General features: G+C 41.5%; 1 protein-coding gene across 2 annotated transcripts in view; it reads right to left on the bottom strand.

The window, feature by feature from the left end:
• bbs9 (Bardet-Biedl syndrome 9) overlaps positions 1-18,407 on the bottom strand; it is a 211,704-nt gene extending 193,297 nt beyond the window's left edge. The window contains exons 1-5 of one of the 2 annotated variants that reach the window (XM_081388453.1): positions 18,271-18,407; positions 16,622-16,734; positions 14,240-14,390; positions 9,321-9,385; positions 7,708-7,821 (exon numbers count right to left, since the gene is read on the bottom strand). In XM_081388453.1, coding sequence (XP_081244579.1) covers positions 7,708-7,821; positions 9,321-9,385; positions 14,240-14,390; positions 16,622-16,733 — 442 coding nt within the window. In that variant the 5' untranslated portion in view covers position 16,734; positions 18,271-18,407. Of the gene's footprint in view, positions 1-7,707; positions 7,822-9,320; positions 9,386-14,239; positions 14,391-16,621; positions 16,735-18,221 lie in introns of both variants that reach the window. The other variant, XM_081388454.1, reaches the window with a different exon arrangement.
• Between the last annotated feature and the right edge of the window lie 1,295 nt (positions 18,408-19,702).

Here is a 19,702-nt window from a genome sequence, read left to right on the forward strand (position 1 = left end):
ACACTCTCAGGAAAGCAGAGAGCAGCACTACTGTACTGAGACCCGGCCCTGAGGACCTCGGTCAGGCATCCACTGGTCTGCCCTGCTTGTGTTCGCTCACACACTCTCAGGAAAGCAGAGAGCAGCACTACTGTACTGAGACCCGGCCCTGAGGACCTCGGTCAGGCATCCACTGGTCTGCCCTGCTTGTGTTCGCTCACACACTCTCAGGGAAGCAGAGAGCAGCACTACTGTACTGAGACCCGGCCCTGAGGACCTCGGTCAGGCATCCACTGGTCTGCCCTGCTTGTGTTCGCTCACACACTCTCAGGGAAGCAGAGAGCAGCACTACTGTACTGAGACCCGGCCCTGAGGACCTCGGTCAGGCATCCACTGGTCTGCCCTGCTTGTGTTCGCTCACACACTCTCAGGGAAGCAGAGAGCAGCACTACTGTACTGAGACCCGGCCCTGAGGACCTCGGTCAGGCATCCACTGGTCTGCCCTGCTTGTGTTCGCTCACACACTCTCAGGGAAGCAGAGAGCAGCTCTACTGTACTGAGACCCGGCCCTGAGGACCTCGGTCAGGCATCCACTGGTCTGCCCTGCTTGTGTTCGCTCACACACTCTCAGGGAAGCAGAGAGCAGCACTACTGTACTGAGACCCGGCCCTGAGGACCTCGGTCAGGCATCCACTGGTCTGCCCTGCTTGTGTTCGCTCACACACTCTCAGGGAAGCAGAGAGCAGCACTACTGTACTGAGACCCGGCCCTGAGGACCTCGGTCAGGCATCCACTGGTCTGCCCTGCTTGTGTTCGCTCACACACTCTCAGGGAAGCAGAGAGCAGCACTACTGTACTGAGACCCGGCCCTGAGAACCTCGGTCAGGCATCCACTGGTCTGCCCTGCTTGTGTTCGCTCACACACTCTCAGAGAAGCAGAGAGCAGCTCTACTGTACTGAGACCCGGCCCTGAGGACCTCGGTCAGGCATCCACTGGTCTGCCCTGCTTGTGTTCGCTCACACACTCTCAGAGAAGCAGAGAGCAGCACTACTGTACTGAGACCCGGCCCTGAGGACCTCGGTCAGGCATCCACTGGTCTGCCCTGCTTGTGTTCGCTCACACACTCTCAGAGAAGCAGAGAGCAGCACTACTGTACTGAGACCCGGCCCTGAGGACCTCGGTCAGGCATCCACTGGTCTGCCCTGCTTGTGTTCGCTCAAACACTCTCAGGGAAGCAGAGAGCAGCACTACTGTACTGAGACCCGGCCCTGAAGACCTCGGTCAGGCATCCACTGGTCTGCCCTGCTTGTGTTCGCTCACACACTCTCAGAGAAGCAGAGAGCAGCACTACTGTACTGAGACCCGGCCCTGAGGACCTCGGTCAGGCATCCACTGGTCTGCCCTGCTTGTGTTCGCTCACACACTCTCAGAGAAGCAGAGAGCAGCACTACTGTACTGAGACCCGGCCCTGAGGACCTCGGTCAGGCATCCACTGGTCTGCCCTGCTTGTGTTCGCTCACACACTCTCAGAGAAGCAGAGAGCAGCTCTACTGTACTGAGACCCGGCCCTGAGGACCTCGGTCAGGCATCCACTGGTCTGCCCTGCTTGTGTTCGCTCACACACTCTCAGAGAAGCAGAGAGCAGCTCTACTGTACTGAGACCCGGCCCTGAGGACCTCGGTCAGGCATCCACTGGTCTGCCCTGCTTGTGTTCGCTCACACACTCTCAGGGAAGCAGAGAGCAGCACTACTGTACTGAGACCCGGCCCTGAGGACCTCGGTCAGGCATCCACTGGTCTGCCCTGCTTGTGTTCGCTCACACACTCTCAGAGAAGCAGAGAGCAGCTCTACTGTACTGAGACCCGGCCCTGAGGACCTCGGTCAGGCATCCACTGGTCTGCCCTGCTTGTGTTCGCTCACACACTCTCAGAGAAGCAGAGAGCAGCACTACTGTACTGAGACCCGGCCCTGAGGACCTCGGTCAGGCATCCACTGGTCTGCCCTGCTTGTGTTCGCTCACACACTCTCAGAGAAGCAGAGAGCAGCTCTACTGTACTGAGACCCGGCCCTGAGGACCTCGGTCAGGCATCCACTGGTCTGCCCTGCTTGTGTTCGCTCACACACTCTCAGAGAAGCAGAGAGCAGCTCTACTGTACTGAGACCCGGCCCTGAGGACCTCGGTCAGGCATCCACTGGTCTGCCCTGCTTGTGTTCGCTCACACACTCTTAGAGAAGCAGAGAGCAGCTCTACTGTACTGAGACCCGGCCCTGAGGACCTCGGTCAGGCATCCACTGGTCTGCCCTGCTTGTGTTCGCTCACACACTCTCAGAGAAGCAGAGAGCAGCACTACTGTACTGAGACCCGGCCCTGAGGACCTCGGTCAGGCATCCACTGGTCTGCCCTGCTTGTGTTCGCTCACACACTCTCAGAGAAGCAGAGAGCAGCACTACTGTACTGAGACCCGGCCCTGAGGACCTCGGTCAGGCATCCACTGGTCTGCCCTGCTTGTGTTCGCTCACACACTCTCAGAGAAGCAGAGAGCAGCACTACTGTACTGAGACCCGGCCCTGAGGACCTCGGTCAGGCATCCACTGGTCTGCCCTGCTTGTGTTCGCTCACACACTCTCAGAGAAGCAGAGAGCAGCACTACTGTACTGAGACCCGGCCCTGAGGACCTCGGTCAGGCATCCACTGGTCTGCCCTGCTTGTGTTCGCTCACACACTCTCAGAGAAGCAGAGAGCAGCACTACTGTACTGAGACCCGGCCCTGAGGACCTCGGTCAGGCATCCACTGGTCTGCCCTGCTTGTGTTCGCTCACACACTCTCAGAGAAGCAGAGAGCAGCTCTACTGTACTGAGACCCGGCCCTGAGGACCTCGGTCAGGCATCCACTGGTCTGCCCTGCTTGTGTTCGCTCACACACTCTCAGAGAAGCAGAGAGCAGCTCTACTGTACTGAGACCCGGCCCTGAGGACCTCGGTCAGGGATGAGCTCACCTCCTCCTGTCTGTTCTCCTTTCCTTACCCTCAAGAACACACTACACGCTACACGCCACTACATACATATATATATATATATATATATATATATATATATATATATACATATATATATATATATATATATATATATATATATATATATATATATATATATATATATATATATATATGGGATAATATATAGAGAGGCGGTCGTTATAGCGAATAACAACCCCGACAGGCTGAACAGGACCCCGACGCGAAGCCCCGCTTATTACATGGCTACCTAAAAAATAAATAAATAATTTGACACGAATTATTGATTTAAAAAGGAGTTTATTGATTTAAAAACGATTGTATTGCTTCCGCCAAAGAAAATAGTCTGTTCCGCGTCCATAGCAACGCGCTGTTTTTCATGGCAACGGTCTGTTATACTTCTCAGCGGTCTGTTATCAAGAAATAGCAGACCGCATTCTACATTGGAATTCAGCCGAGCCATGTAATAAATATATATATTAGCTCTGATTTACCCAATTAACTATATTATACACACATCAATGTTAAATGGTTACATTTATAAATATGATTACAGTTTTAATTACATGTAAAAAAAAAAAAAAAAAAAATATATATATATATATATATATATATATATATATATATAAATACATAAATAATAATAACAACATCACTGCTAAAGACTAAATACTAAGTAATATCTTTTGGTGCATCTTGGTGATTTGATGTGTTGCAATGGCCTTGCAACAGCTCATCCAGTCAGAACTATATAGTTTATAATAATAAACAAAGCATCAAATAGAATAGCAGGGCTAACGGGGGCAGTCATGGCCTAGTGGTTAGGGAGTTGGACTGGTAACCCAAAAGGTTGCTGGTTCGATTCCAGAACTGGTGGGAAATGACTGAGGTGCCCTTGAGCAAGGCACCTAACCCCTAATCGCTCCCCGGGCGCCACACAAAGGCTGCCCGCTGCTCTGGGTGTGTATCCACGTTTGCAGTGTGTGTGTGTTAACTACTCACTACTCTGCTCCTAATGTGTGTGCATTAACTTGGATGGGTTAAATGCAGGGGTTACCATACTTGGCCGTCACTTTCACTTTCACTTTCACTTTAAAAAAAAAAATTCATATGTGCAAATGTTTTCTTGCTTGTTCTGTGATATATTTTCACCCTTGGCTTAGAAGTCAAACCTCTGGCTCAGTTAAATCAATTATGTTTAAAAGATTTTACCAAATATTTCTTCATCTATTTGTTTCCTTTTATGGAATACATAAAGATGGTCAAAACTTCATTAACTCTGAACAAAAGCCCCTTTAACACACTTTTGTTATTTTTTATGCAGGCGACAGGATACAAGTATTGTTGGATCTACTTTGAATGGCAAAAGCTGCATATCTACAGATGCTGTATTAGGCATCATCACATCAGTTCACACTCGTGTGTGTGTGTGTGTGTGTGTGTGTGTGTGTGTGTGTGTGTGTGTGTGTGTTTGGGGCTGATGATCTCCAGCAGAGAGCCTGTGCTGCCCTCAGGTGGCTGATAACGGAACTGCATGACCACAGATAAGTCTAAAATCCTATTAAACAAGCATGTTCCACTATTTTATTTATAGAAGGTTGACTTTAATCAGCTTTCTTCACACAAACAGGAGAGATCTCATCACGACACAGAAGCTACGGGCCGATGTTCATCGAGATCCACGAGAAGAACAGTGGGGAACACTTTACAATAAGTTAATTGTTAATTGCATTCGTTAAAATTAAGTAAGCATTTATTAATATTAGAGTTCATTTCAGCATTTAATAATACATTATTAAAATCAAAAGTTGTATCTGTTAATATTATTTAATGGACCTGAGCTGACATGGACTAACAGTAAACATGAAACGCCTCCATCAAAGATTCAGTCTCTGTAAGCTCCGCCTCTCTGAGAGCTGCTCTGCTGTGATTGGTCAGAAAGCAAACGCTCATTATCATATCTGAATCTCAGCTCTTGATCTCAGTGATACGAACAGTAATGATGGTGTGGGTTTTACTGTATCAATCTCAGAAAACAGCGTCTTCTCGACACGAACAACACGAACCAAACTCCTCCAGTCTCAGATAAACTACAGTGTTTGAGGGCGGGGCTAAGAGACGCTGTTCAGCCAATGAAGATCACAGGCTGGCATTATGCAAATGTGCAACAGGAAGTGAGACTGGAGTTACTGACGACTCGTTTAAGGCAGTTCAGAATTGCTGCTTTCTTTTTGTGCACTTTGATGTTTAAAACTTAGCAGACCTTTTACATTTATGAACAGCTATTTTACTCACTGCATGAAAGGTAAACTCTGAAAAAGCAGAATGTTATCTAATATTGTAAAGTTTGAGACCTGAACTGAATCCAGCCCATCACACTAATGATCAATTATATCTCATGAGAGAACGTTTCATACAAAAAGCCACAATTAAACAGCTTAGCTCAACTCTATATGCCAGTGAATATTTTTGAATGAGAGGCTATATTGTGCGTGTAATATAGATTAGATAGACTAGAGATGCACCGATATAAAACAGGCATGTGATTGGCTAAGGACAAAAAAGCAGGAAAATATACTAAGACCCAGCCCCCCCGCACCGCCCCGCCGATCAAACTGGTGGCGGATCTATATGGATAGTAAAGCAGGACCCATAACAACTTATTTGAACAAAAAATATATATTTTAATTTATTTTACAGCTAGTTGTGCAACAAGCAACTTTTTTTGTACAGTATGACAAATGACAACTTATTTGGTGGATGTGTCGCAGTGGAAATCAAAGCCAAGTGTCTAATCCACGCCATCAACAATTTAAAATAATTTAAAATAATTGGATTTCCATTTTTTAGACTATACTTTAAATTATCATTTTTTTTCTGTGATGCAAAGCTGAATTTTCAGGATCATTACTCCAGTCCTTTAGAAATCATTCTAATATGATGATTCATTATCAAAGTTGGAAACAGTTCTGCTGCTTAATATTTTTTAATAACCTGTGATACTTTTAGGATACTTTGATGAATAAAAAGTTATAAAATTAAAATAAAAAATAAAAAAGAAGAATTTAAAAAAAAAAAATAGAAATCTTTTGTAACAACAATATACACTACTGGTCAGTAATTTGGGGTCAGTAATTTTTTTCTTTCTTTTTTGAAATAAATCAATACTTTTATTATTAAAGGATCATGTGATGGACCGGATGTCACATGCTGAAGACTGGAGTAATGATCCTGAAAATTCAGCTTTGCTTCACAGAAATAAATTATAATTTAAAGTATAATAAATTGAAAACCAATTATTTTAAATTGTAATAATATATCACAATATTAAAAAAAATTCTGTATTTTTGATCAAATAGATGCAGGCTTGATGAGCAGAAGAAACTTCTTTCAAAAACATTAAAAATAGTAATGTTTCCAAACTTTTGGCCTGTACTCTATTCCCCCCAAAACTGCACAACTGTAGTGTAAAACATTAATAAAAAAGTGATAATAAAAAATGTGTCTTAAAACTGACATGATTGTAACAAAATCACACAGTCTGGAGAACTCAGAACAACTGCTAACATTAAGTTTAAGGTAAAAATAACCGCCATGAAATGATAGTATCTTACTCCTATGCAATTAGATAAACTGTTCATTCACTACATCACTTTACCTCTGTCTTTATCCCCTTTTATCCTCTTCTCTTCTTTTTGGCACTGTATCTATCGCAGACTATAATGCTCATTTATAATGTGTCATGTAAATTCGGCCATCCGTCACAATCAGGAAACTTTCACAGCGTCTAGAACTGGCGCGAGCTGCCAGGCCCGTTTCTACGAGCTGTGTGTTAAGCGCCCTCAAAAAAAAAAAGCAATGCTGTCTACATTGGATGCGGCGTCGCGCACGCTACACAACAAATTACCAACAACTGATCGCGCGCGCTCTCTGTTTCTGACGCACTACAAACACTGGCTGGGCGGTGAAATATTGCATCTCTCTGCCATCTGTAACCATGTTAACGTGCCGCCCGGTGTGGCCGCGATTCGCGGCGATTGTGGTTCCGTCCCGGGTTACCATGGTGACGGCTGTGAAATTACAACCCCCCCACCCCCCCCACCCCATCCTCTCCTTTTTTTTTTTTTTTTTTTTTTTACAGATCTGCATGATTCACGTAGGTCACATTTTCAGGTCGGAAAATCCGGAATTCCGGATTAATCCGGAAAAATCACATCCCTGATAAAAACTTGGCCGATACCGATCATTCTTGGCCGATACCGATAAATACCGATAACCGATATATTGCCAGATAAATCTATAATTTTTGAGAGCCTGATAGCAAAAACAAAAGTCTCACCATTAAAAGCCATGTTTCAAACACACAATTATGATGTTCTCATGATAATGTTCTGTAGCCGATATGACAGACTTGAGCTGCACATGTTGACCTGAACTGTATTTTCCTTTTTGAAGTGATTGTCATACTTCAATCATGTTGAACATCTGAAGAGTCTCAGCTGAAGGAAATAATCCATTATTTATCAGCTTTAATATATCGGCCAAATCTTCTTATCAGACCGATAACATTAAAAATTTATATTTATCGGCAACCCAATACATAATTTTCATATCAGACCGATAACGGTAGCATTAAAAATGATCATATATCGGGCGATACGGATATGGCGGCCGATATATCGAGCAGCCCTAAAGATGACATCACTGACCTGTCACACCCCCAAACGGGCCATACGTCATGTTGCAAGCTGTCCTCTGCAGGTTGTGTTCATAAACCAATCGCAGCTGATACTGGTCACCGTGTTCAACATTCCCAGCAGTGCCTGAGGAAACCAACAGCAGCAAACACACACACACACACACACACACGTGAAGATCAGATCACAAGAGGCCTGTAACCATACCCTCATGTCACCATACTGAACTCACCATACCATATTATTGTGATACTCCAAGACATATGATGAAAGGTTAACAAAAAATGACTGTTGATTTACCAGAATAACAATATTCATGATTCTGACGCTGAAAATACAGAATTATTTTAGATGAATATGCTTTAATCTGTCACTGACTAGATATATTTATAATAATGTTGGCCACTTTTTACTGGTAACATCAGACATTTGGTATTATCAGGACCCACAAATATCCCCCCACTGCATTATTATACATAATATTCAACATTATAGATACTAGTTTAAAGGGATAGTTCACTTTGAAATAAATTTTTGATATGTTTTAGCTTACCTCAAGGGCATCCAAGATGTAGGAGTCTTTGTTTCCGCAGTAGTTTCAATTTTGATATTTTTAGGTCAAACCGTTCTTGTCTGTCAGTCATATCATGCAGGTCTATGGTCACTGTCTCAAAGAGCATGCACAGAGAAGTCCAAATTAAACAATTCCCCATCGTAAGTACACATTGATGGCCTAAGACACGAAACGAGCGGTTTGTGTGAGAAAACGAACAGTATTTATATCGTTTTTACCTCTTATACACAGCCACATCCAAGTGATCTGAGGGTGCGAGCGCATCCTGGTGTGTGACGTGTGCGCAGACTGGTGCATAGATATAAACACTAGATGTCGCATTAAAGACATTCGTTCCAATGAACTGCCGTAGCCAGAACTGCCTCAGATCACTTGGACGTGGCTGTGTTACAAGAGGTAAAAACGATATAAATACTGTTCGTTTTCTCACACAAACCGCTCGTTTCGTGTCTCAGGCCATCAATGTGTACTTACGATGGGGAATTGTTTAATTTGGACGATGGGGAATTGTTTAATTTGGACGATGGGGAATTGTTTAATTTGGACGATGGGGAATTGTTTAATTTGGACTCTGTGCATGCTCTTTGAGACAGTGACCACAGACCTGCATGATATGACTGACAGACAAGAACGGTTTGACCTAAAAATATCAAAATTGAAACTACTGCGGAAACAAAGACTCCTACATCTTGGGTGTCCTTGAGGTGAGCTAAAACATACCAACATTTAATTTCAAAGTGAACTATCCCTTTAATGCAGTACTGACACTCTGAAAACTAGATTTTTTTTCCTTACACATTCATTTTTATTTTGGGTGAATTATCCACGATACATATTGTTGTATTTTTGTATTGTGATATATTATGACACGATATATTGTTACACCCCTAGTCAACAATATAACAGACTTCATGAGCTCAGACCAGCTCGGTAACATTCAAGCCTTTAATTCTGTTCAAGAGATATGCATGGTAGCAGGGCACAGACTGTAAGATATCAAGTGTAAAGAGTCATAGAGTAAGCTGAGCACACGGGTCTGAGGAGAACCGACCTGACACAGCGTAGACGGACAGCCTCCTGGGGTGGAGCACTGCCAGATGAAGCAGCTCTGAACACCTGAGGAGAGAGGAGTCATGAGAACATGCAAACAGAGGAACTCATCTAATCAAGAGTTTGAGCACTTCCTGGAACACCGACACTGAATATCAGTCATAAACTGTGTGTTTCTGCAATCGGTCTCTGTCCCTCATCATAAGCGAGTGTGTCTCGAGCGTCAGGCGAAACACAGTAAACGCTGTCGTGTTCTCTGGCGTTCGGGAACACACTCGTGTGTGTGAGACGCTTCTGGAGGGAGTTACACCACATCATTCTGATCACACACTTCAGGAACACCAAACCAACATTAGAGACGCTGCGACGCCATTGGTCCACTGGTTACTCCAGTTATCCAATCACAGCCTCCGCTGAGGGTTTTGTTGCTCATCGAGAGATTTATTCAGTAAATGTGTTTCATCATAGTTTATTATGGAGCTATTCTTGTGCCAATAAAAATGAACGTAGCTTTTCAAGAAACTAATGAAAATATAAATTGAAACTAAATAAATTATCTCTAAAACTGAAAAAGAATAAATTGCAGGCAAATTTTTTTACTTCGTTTTAAATACACTGCATGTTTTGCTAACTATTTCTCATATTTCAATCGCTGATCTGAACTTACAAATGCGCTTCCAGAGTTTTCATTTACGCTTCTGAAGTTTTCGTTTACACTCCCAGAGTTTTCGTTCGCAGTTCTGACACATTTCTCTCGTGGGGGCGGGGCTAGTAGCAGTGTGTTCTCATTGGTTACTGAGCTTTTGATTGATAGCTTCGTGACCTGGAAGTGAAGACGTCAGTGGTGTGTTTATGTGTGGATGTGAGCGTCTGTAATCGCAGCTTTCTATTTCATTTTAGTGATATTAAGTTTATATCTGTATTTATTTGCTGCTACACTATATTGTTGAGATCATCTCTTATAGAAGGAATAGTACAGACGAATGATATTTATCATTAGTCATCGTCGCTATATCAGGAGGATAACGTTACTGGATAAGCCTACTCGTGGTAAGTCTGATTTTTTTTAATACTATGCTAATACTATTTATAATACAGTACTGGCTTTTTTCAGGTGGAGAGGCATTAGAGCTCAGTGAGAGCCCATAACATTATACAGCTGAGCTGTGTTGTCTTGATTTAACTGTTAGCCCAATCATTACATGACAACTTTGGCAATGTATAGCCTTTTTTACCATGCCAATAAAGCTATTTAAACCTGAATTCCTCAATTGCTGATTAATTTGCGATGCAGAGTTTTTGAAAGAGGAGAGACACGACTTGACCACAGAACACGTCTCTGTTCGTAATATGTAAACACTCAATTATTTTGAAGTATCGCCCTGGTTGCAGTATTTATTCTGATTACTTTTGTGTGATAAAGATGACTGATAAAGCTATTATATGTATCTAGTATGAGTAACAAATTGCTTTTTCTATGTCCATATTTGACTAAAAATAATGAAAAAAGTGCACTTCAAATGAACATTTCTTTGACAAATGTTAAATCTTTAATAGTCTTTAATAATAAATATATGTCCACATTAAAAACTTAATACATGCAAGTAATTATGACTGAAAACATCCAGCTACTAGGGAATACACATCCATATGTTTATATATAGGGCAATACAGCCATCTACTGGTTACACAACAGTATTACAGATGATAAATGCTGCTTGACTCCAAGGTAGTACTGTAAAATCCCTTAAATATACTGTATATATAATAAATATTTTAAGTCTGCAAATTGTTACTGTATGGGGAGTTCAAAGCAGTTTGTATTGTTAGATTTAGGGCTGTTTTCGACTAAGGATTTTCATAGTCGAATCTGATTCGTTAGATTTTGCCGTAGTCGACTGATAGTCGAACCTTTTTTTTTTTTTTTTTAGATAGCAGCTAGATTTTTTCCATTTCAAACAAAAGAGCTAAAAAACACATATATATCACACATATATCATAACATTTCATAAACATGAGGAGCAATATGAGAGAGAAATTTGGTGATGGTTGTTTAGGTACATTAAACCACGTAAAGCTTTTTCAGGCCCATGAGAACCGCGTGGAGTCAGCTCACAGCCGCTCCGCTGCCCTGCTGAAAATGTGAAGCAGAAACGCTTAATAACAGATAACGTCCATAATAATTGGACTCTGGGTTCAATTTTTTTACCATTTTAAGTGGTTATGAGGAGCAATATGAGAGGGAAATTTGGTAATCGTTGTTTAGGTACATTAAACAACGTAAAGCTTTTTAACGCACATGAGAACCGTGTGGAGTCAACTCACAGCCGCTCCGCAGCCCTGCTGAAAATGTGAAGCAGATTTTTGAATACATTTTTATTTATTTACATTAGTAAGCTACAGGACATCGTCTTTCAAAACATGACCTGCGCGAAAGTGAAAAAATAAATAAAATGGTACCCAGCCCTTCTGAAAATGCGAATGCGTCTCTGTCCCCAGCACATTTCAAACCAAACTGACGCCCATGTATTCCACTATGAGGTTCATAGTCGAATCAGACCTCTCCGGATCGAATCGTCGAATCCTCGACTATTAGAAGTCAGCCCTAGTTAGATTATAATACATTTCTTCTCTCATTTTCCAGGGAGTGGAGCAACTTTTCCATAAACAAAATTGTGATGCTGACAGAGTGATGCTGATGGAGTGATAGTACCAGAGATCCACTGTCCCTATCAGACAATAATCTTACTCTGTTCAGACACATCACCTTTGAATAACTGGGATCTTGATCTTCAGACACCTGATTTATTTTAATATAGCAAATATTTCAATTTCCTCTAGATTAAAACAAACATAGTTCGCAAGTACACAAGAGGTTTCACTTTATTCTTATTAAACTATGCTAATCTTGGATTAGCATACCAATAGCATATGAATGTTGAGGGGATAGTTCACCCAAAAATACAATTCTCTCTTATTTTACTCACCCTCATGCTGTCCCAGATACATTTTACTTTCTTTCTACAGATAAACACGAATTAAGATTGTAAGGAAAGTAATCCATCTCTGCGAGTCCTAAAGACGCTTTAAAAATCACACACAGTGAGCGTGACGGTAATCCATGTGACCTCAGTGGATGATCAATGCCTTCTGAAGTCAAACAATAGGCTAGATAAAATAATAATAATGTAAACTGTTTTAACTATTAAAAATCTTACGTACATGGGTTACAATCCACTTGTATCATGGACTCACAGAGATGGATTATTTCCTTAAATATCTTTGTCTATGTTTATATGAAGAAAAAAAGTCATATACATCCGGGATGGCATGAAGGAGAGTAGCCTAAATGATGAGAGAATGCTCATGTTTTGGGTGGACAATCCTTGTTCTGCTTGTGTCCAGTCACTGCTTTGTTACTTGAACTGCAACAGGAACTGTTTAAAGAATCATTGCAACATTTAAAATGTATTCTGTATTTGTAATTGTGCATTTTGTATAGTAATGTATATCATGAGAATACTGTGCATTGCATGTATATTATGCAGTTAATGTTTTGTGGATTCTGGTCTTTCCAGTCACAGCATAATTGCATCCAAGACCTTCACTCTGATACTTGTGTATATGCTTTAGTGACAATAAAGAATGTACATTTATTGGAATTCATATTTTCAATTACATTAATTTAACTGGTTGTATAATTAACGATTGAAACGGTTGATGATTTTTAAAATATATTTAAATTAAATGAAAATGTTAATTAAATGAAATAACTAAATATAATTATCAATTAAAAAAATGGCAATAAGAACATTCTTTGTGTGACATATGTAATGAAATGCCCTTTGAGGTCTGTATCTGACAGCAGGCCACGACTGTAATTTTCATTTTGTTTAAATTCCTCTTATTTAAGTGATCATTAATTTTGATGGTGTAAATGTATGTCATGCTAACAATGAGTAGTGTGATGGCCATGGTTGCTAAATGCCAACCTTGATTACCTGGTTGAAGTTTGACTTTCTTGACGGCTGAATATATCACACACGTTTGCTAATATTCTCTTTAAATTGTAACAGCTGAACCTAATCAGAGCCTAACATGCAAAATAATCATCAGGAATAAACAAATATTCTCCGAAAACATTGGACACTACAATATTTTAAGTATTATATACAGACAGTACTTTAATGTGCAATTACACCTGAATAGACTGAATAGATCTCTTGTGAGTAGTAGTAAGTAGTAGTAACTAAGTAGTAGCAGCAGGTAAATACAGATAAAATTAAAAAACAAACATAACTTATCACTAAAATGAAATAGAAAGCTGCGATTACAGACGCTCACATCCACACATAAACACACCACTGACGTCTTCACTTCCAGGTCACGAAGCTATCAATCAAAAGCTCAGTAACCAATGAGAACACACTGCTACTAGCCCCGCCCCCACGAGAGAAATGTGTCAGAACTGCGAACGAAAACTCTGGGAGTGTAAACGAAAACTTCAGAAGCGTAAATGAAAACTCTGGAAGCGCATTTGTAAGTTCAGATCAGCGATTGAAATATGAGAAATAGTTAGCAAAACATGCAGTGTATTTAAAACGAAGTCAAAAAATTTGCCTGCAATTTATTCTTTTTCAGTTTTAGAGATAATTTATTTAGTTTCAATTTATATTTTCATTAGTTTCTTGAAAAGCTACGTTCATTTTTATTGGCACAAGAATAGCTCCATAGTTTATGAGCATGTGCTCTTATCAGAGAAATGTCATCAAACACTTTACAAAATAGCCCCGCTCATCTAAATTGAGTTGAGTTTCGCAGGTCGTGTCTGTCATGACATCGGTCGCCTCAGCCAGGCTGTGTCAGACCGTCACCCAGCCGATGTGATGGTGTGATGGTGTGAGAGTGTGTGAGACTCACGAGACGAACTTGCCCAGCTCCACCTGCACGACGGGCTCGGGGAAGCGCACCTCCAGCAGCTGCACATCGGCCTCGCTCAGCTCCTGCGCTTTGGATGGGTGTGGGGAGAAGATGCGCAACATCCCCATGAAGCTGCCCACCACGATCTTATCTGGAGACCAGGAGAGAACAGGCTCAGCTCAGCACACACTCACTGATCCCCCAGTCCACTTCTGTCAGGGACGAGGACGGCAGGGAAACTGCACAGAACAGCTCTGGAAGTGGTGAGTTTAGAAGCCTTTACACAGTGACTGTACGTCTATTCCTCACAGCCTCGTTTTCATCCACATACAATTCAACATGGCATCTAAAGCCATCACAGATGAGATGAGCTGTCCTGAACATGCTATGCATCACTGTTGATCCCTGTCGTTAGGCTTTATCTGATGTTTGATTCATCTTCATACTCTGGGGTTTACTCACAGTGATGATCGGCTCACTGCTAAAATATAGATATATTGATATTAGAGCAGCACGATTAATCATTACAAGATCTCGATTCAAACACTCACATGATCTTACTCCTGAATGACAGTGACTCGGCTCTGTCTATTAAACCTTTGACGATCACAGCGAGCGTTCTGGTCCAGAGAGAGCCGCTGTCATGAATAGATGTGAAACAGCTTCTCTAACACACAGTGTCATTATTTCTGTCTTACAATAACTCAGAATGCAGTAAATCAGCTTTTGAAAGTAATGTGACGCTTCAATAAAGACTGTGAATTACACTATTACACCAGTAGACAAGCGGCGGTTACTCCAGAGACTCGTGCAGAAACACTGATTCATCCAGTAATGAAACAAGTGAAGTTTATGAGGGAGTCATTGAATCATTCACTCAAACCTTTTTTTATACATATATATAATTAATTCAGATTAATTAAACATTTTAATTAGACTCAAGCAATTAACATTTTGTCAGAAGCTCTAGTGAATGATGTAATTTTGATTAGTTGTCTCTTCAGGACTGTGGGAGAATCATGATCTCGGTTTGAAACGAACAGCTCTGATGCGGTGAATGATGATTATTACTGTGAACAAGAGCACGATCTGTTTAAGATCCACACGGCATCATGTTCACAGGCTTCTCATCACAGGCCGAGCTGTGGTTACAAACACACAGCTTTGTGAATGTGTGTGCACTATGGCTCTGGAGCTGCTGAATCAGAGGGCTGGTGAGAGAGGAGCGGTGGCCAGAGGACGGGTTAGGGCGACACACGCCGGGTTTAGCACCCAATTTAAAGACACAAGTGTTTCTGCAGTTCTAAAACGCACAGAACTGTGTCGGGTCTCAATCTATATTCAGTATCAGAAACTGCCAAGGAATCAAACTGTTCAGGGGTCTCCTTTATAAAGCTGTGTGTGGGATCCGCACTAAAAGTGTGTGTGCGCCCGAAAGACAAAAATGGTGAACGCCAAAAAATATTCAGACTTATAAAAACCTGCACAGAATTCCCTTTATAATCCCAGTCAGAGGAAGATTGTGAACACGCGTCTCCTCCTGAAATAACCATATATGAGCTTACAACGCCTCGTTTACTATATCCTCATCTGCATATCATTAGCATATTCATATTCATACACGTGATATTTAACAGTACAAGACATTAGGAAAATGTGAGATACGGATGTGAGTCACATTACAATGCTAAAACTCATTTAGTAGCCGATCCTCGCCTTGTTTTAGAATAAAGAAATCAAATAGTGTAAAATACATTTCAGAAATGTTTTTTCTCAATCTTTTCCACTGGCCAAATTATAATTGCTTTATGAGTTTAATGGAAACAGAAAGGCCTTGTTGTGCATATTTGCACGAAACTATTTTCTCAGACAATCTGCATTATCATGAGCAAGATAAGCAATCCTCTCTGTGGCTAAAGCAGTAAAACACGTACGGCACGCCAGAGGAAAAGTGTTCAAAAACACCGCATCCACTACAAATATTTATACTTATTGTATATAAAAAATGTTGTAACTTCTCAGTAATGATTTCATGTAGTTTAAGTGTTTAATTCCATTAATGAGAATGAGAGTATTTAATCTAAATGTTTATATCAGAAGTAAAACAGTTTAAATCATTCTTTTATTTATTTAAACTGTTGTTGTTGAACCAAACGGCTCCGTCTCCAAAGCGCTCGTGCGCACGGGTCAGAGTCTGCGTGCAGGAGCGCACATTTCCCCGGCAAGTTTGTTTTTATAAATCACAGCTTCTTTGTCTGAGGTGGCGTGGCCTGTCTCAGGGCCTGTCCTGTGCGACCAGCGGTTATAGAGGAGGCCCTGGAGATCTGGTGTGTGTGTGTGTGTGTGTGGCTGGTCAGACGCTGGAGAGAGTGTGTAACTCACCGTATCCACTGCCGCTGTTATCCACGTCCCCGACACACAGACAGCCCTGGTCGAACTCCTCCCCCTCGCCCAGCACTGACGCCCACCAATCACGAGCCTTGAACAGAGACATCCTGCAACACAGAGGACCAATCACGGCATCACATCTCCATGCAGAAACCTCAGGCGCACACACACACACACACACACTGACAGTCAAGCGCTTCCCTGTCGCTCTGTGGGTCCAGCTCACTCTTCATCACACTCTTCATCATACAGTACAGCGTCCCCTGATGAAATACAGTGTGTGCTCCTTCATCTCCAGAGAACATAACTCCGGAAACCAGCTCTTCTGATGTTGACTGACGGAGTTCGAGAGGATCCTCTGGACGCTGGAGCGCCGGGTTCTGCCCCGGATCCCACATGTGTGTTACACACTCACCTCCGCTGAGGCCATATATGTTCACCCAGTGTGTGTGTGTGTGTGTGTGTGTGTGTGTTCCAGCTGCAGGGGTTCGAGAGCGGGAGGAGAGGAACAGGTCTCTCACCGTCCGGCTGGCAGAGATCAGGAAATGCTCTGAATCGGAGTCTAAGGGAGACATTATGCGGATTTTAACACATGTAAGATTTCAGAGGAGCTGGAGCCGCACTCGAGCGCGGTCAGGAAGTAAAAGAAAAGAAAAAGACAGAGGTGTGTCTGATCCTTGTTTCCCATCTCCATCTGTGTTCAGTGTGTGATGTTGCTGTGTGATCATGAAGAAGCTCCAGCTCTTCTCTATATCAGAGTCAGTGCTCCTGAACTCCTGAAACGCCTCCACTGTAGTCTTGAGTTTCTTCCGGGAACACGTCACAATATTCCTCATTATAATAATTCATGCGCAAAATAAAAGGGCGGGGCCTGGTTGAGTTAGTTAGTAGTGTGTTAAACTGGCGGTTATGGTAAGGGGCGGGACATTTCCCAAACACACTCAAAGCGCTCAACCAATCACAACACACCGTTCCAGCTGACCAATCAGAGCACAGTGTGCTTTTCAGAAGGAGGGGCTTCATAGAGACAGGAAGTAAACAGAGCGTTACTGACAGACTGGGAAGAGAGGAGCCGCAACAATGGAGAATATGAGGAGAATACTAACTTACGGGGTGTCTGATCATATAAAGCTGTAGATGGGAACACATTTATGTCTGACACACAGTCTGACTGACTTACACTGGACAGGGCAAGACATGATGAAGCTGATGCTGACTGAAGGGTCACGTGACCCCAGCGGCGCGTCTGATTGGCTGCCATCCAAGCAGCTTTGCTAACTAACTGCTGACTGCTTAACTAGCACAGCTAATCCAGACCAACACAGGAGACTTCTGTGCAGTAACTAGCCTATACAATAATACACGCTGGCTATTATCTCTGACGGAGCCCATATGTGCAGGATTAGTCAGTCTATAAATATGACTGAAACAGGAGGGTCTGCAAAAGCAGCAAAAGTTTAATTAAACAGTCATAATCATATCTAGATGATATAACGTTACAGTATAATCTGAGTCGCTTCTTCTATCTGAGTTCGAGATCTGCTGAATCTGTTCGCTCGTTTCTGCTCAAACTGCCCCAGTCTCGCGGTCTAACCTGAGTGCCGCGGCTCTCCCTCGCGAGGGTGAATAAAGGCGTGTTGTACCTGTAGAGAATGCAGTGAGTTTCCTTCAGTAATGTGAGGTAAAGCACAACAGCTCAACTCATCTCAGATCCTCACTCGAGAGAGACCCGCTGTTGTCATGGTGCCGAGAGCGACGCTGCAGCCGGAACTGCGTCACGTGACTTCAGAGGCCGTACCAAAATAAAAGTCCCGTGATCTATTCTGATTCCCAAGGTTTTTTTTTTTTTTTTTTTTTCCTCCATTAGGTCACCTGATGGAGTTTTTCGGTTACTTGCCACTGTTGCCTTTGGCTTGCTCAGTTGGGGATATTTTGGGAATATTTAATTTAATATTATCAATCAATAAATTTCACTAGAAACAAACCTTGTTGTATTATTTTAATTTAATACTGTGAAGCTGCTTTGATACAATCTGTATTGTGAAAAGCGCTATACAAATACACTTGACTTGACTTGATATACCCCTGTCTTGTACTTTTTTCCTTCTTTCTTTTCGTTTGTTTGTTCTACATTGTGGCTGTTTACTTCTTTGTTTATATAATATTCTCAATAAAATAAAATAATAATAAAAAAGTCCCGCTTTTGCCGTACTTTAGTGGATCCGGTTCTAGTGCATGTCTGAATGTGTTTTATATAAAATGTGTATATACGAATGTTTAGTTGTTGTCTGTGTAATGGACACGCACATATTTACAACACTTATGCATTTATAGAAACATACATACAGAAATATATGTATTCTTCAACATAACAATGTCAGTCATTCATAATCATATGTATTGTTTAATTTGTAGAAACAGTACGTACAACTTAAATTAATTTAAGTTAAATTAATTAATTAATTAATTAAATTAATTTATAATCATAAAAATGTTGATTTTTTTTCATGGAGTATTTAATTAAAAGCTTTAAATTCTGCTAATATTATTTAAAATGATTCCTCTTGTTAGAAGATTTTTAGAGATTTTGACAGCATGAAATAAACATACCGGTTTATAGGAAACGGATAATATAACTAAAATTCTAATTTTATATGGAAAAATCATATACATAAAGAAAAATGTGTGTTAACTGAACCAAATGGTAGTCTATTTTCCACTGGCTTACTGGTTTTTTACAGCTCTCTTCAATACTTCAGTACAGAACAGTCGCTGTTAAGACATCTCAGCTGCTGAGAAGGATACTTGATGTATTAGATGTACGATTGATTTTTGATACAAGATGCTGAATTGTGATCTTAATTTTGTAATAGATTCAAGTGTTTTGTATGACTCTGTATTCATTGTTGTTTCAATAAAAAATAAAAAAGCATGAAATGAACCTTCAAAATCTAAATGCATGTTGTATATATCTTACTATGAACAAATAATCTGTACATATGTTTCAGTTAATAATAATAATAATTATTATTGACCTCGTAATGTTTCATCAAAATATAATAACCTTCGTAATCT

Source organism: Scardinius erythrophthalmus (assembly GCF_964197995.2).
Source record: "Scardinius erythrophthalmus genome assembly, chromosome: 16".
Taxonomy (NCBI): Eukaryota; Metazoa; Chordata; class Actinopteri; order Cypriniformes; family Leuciscidae; genus Scardinius; species Scardinius erythrophthalmus.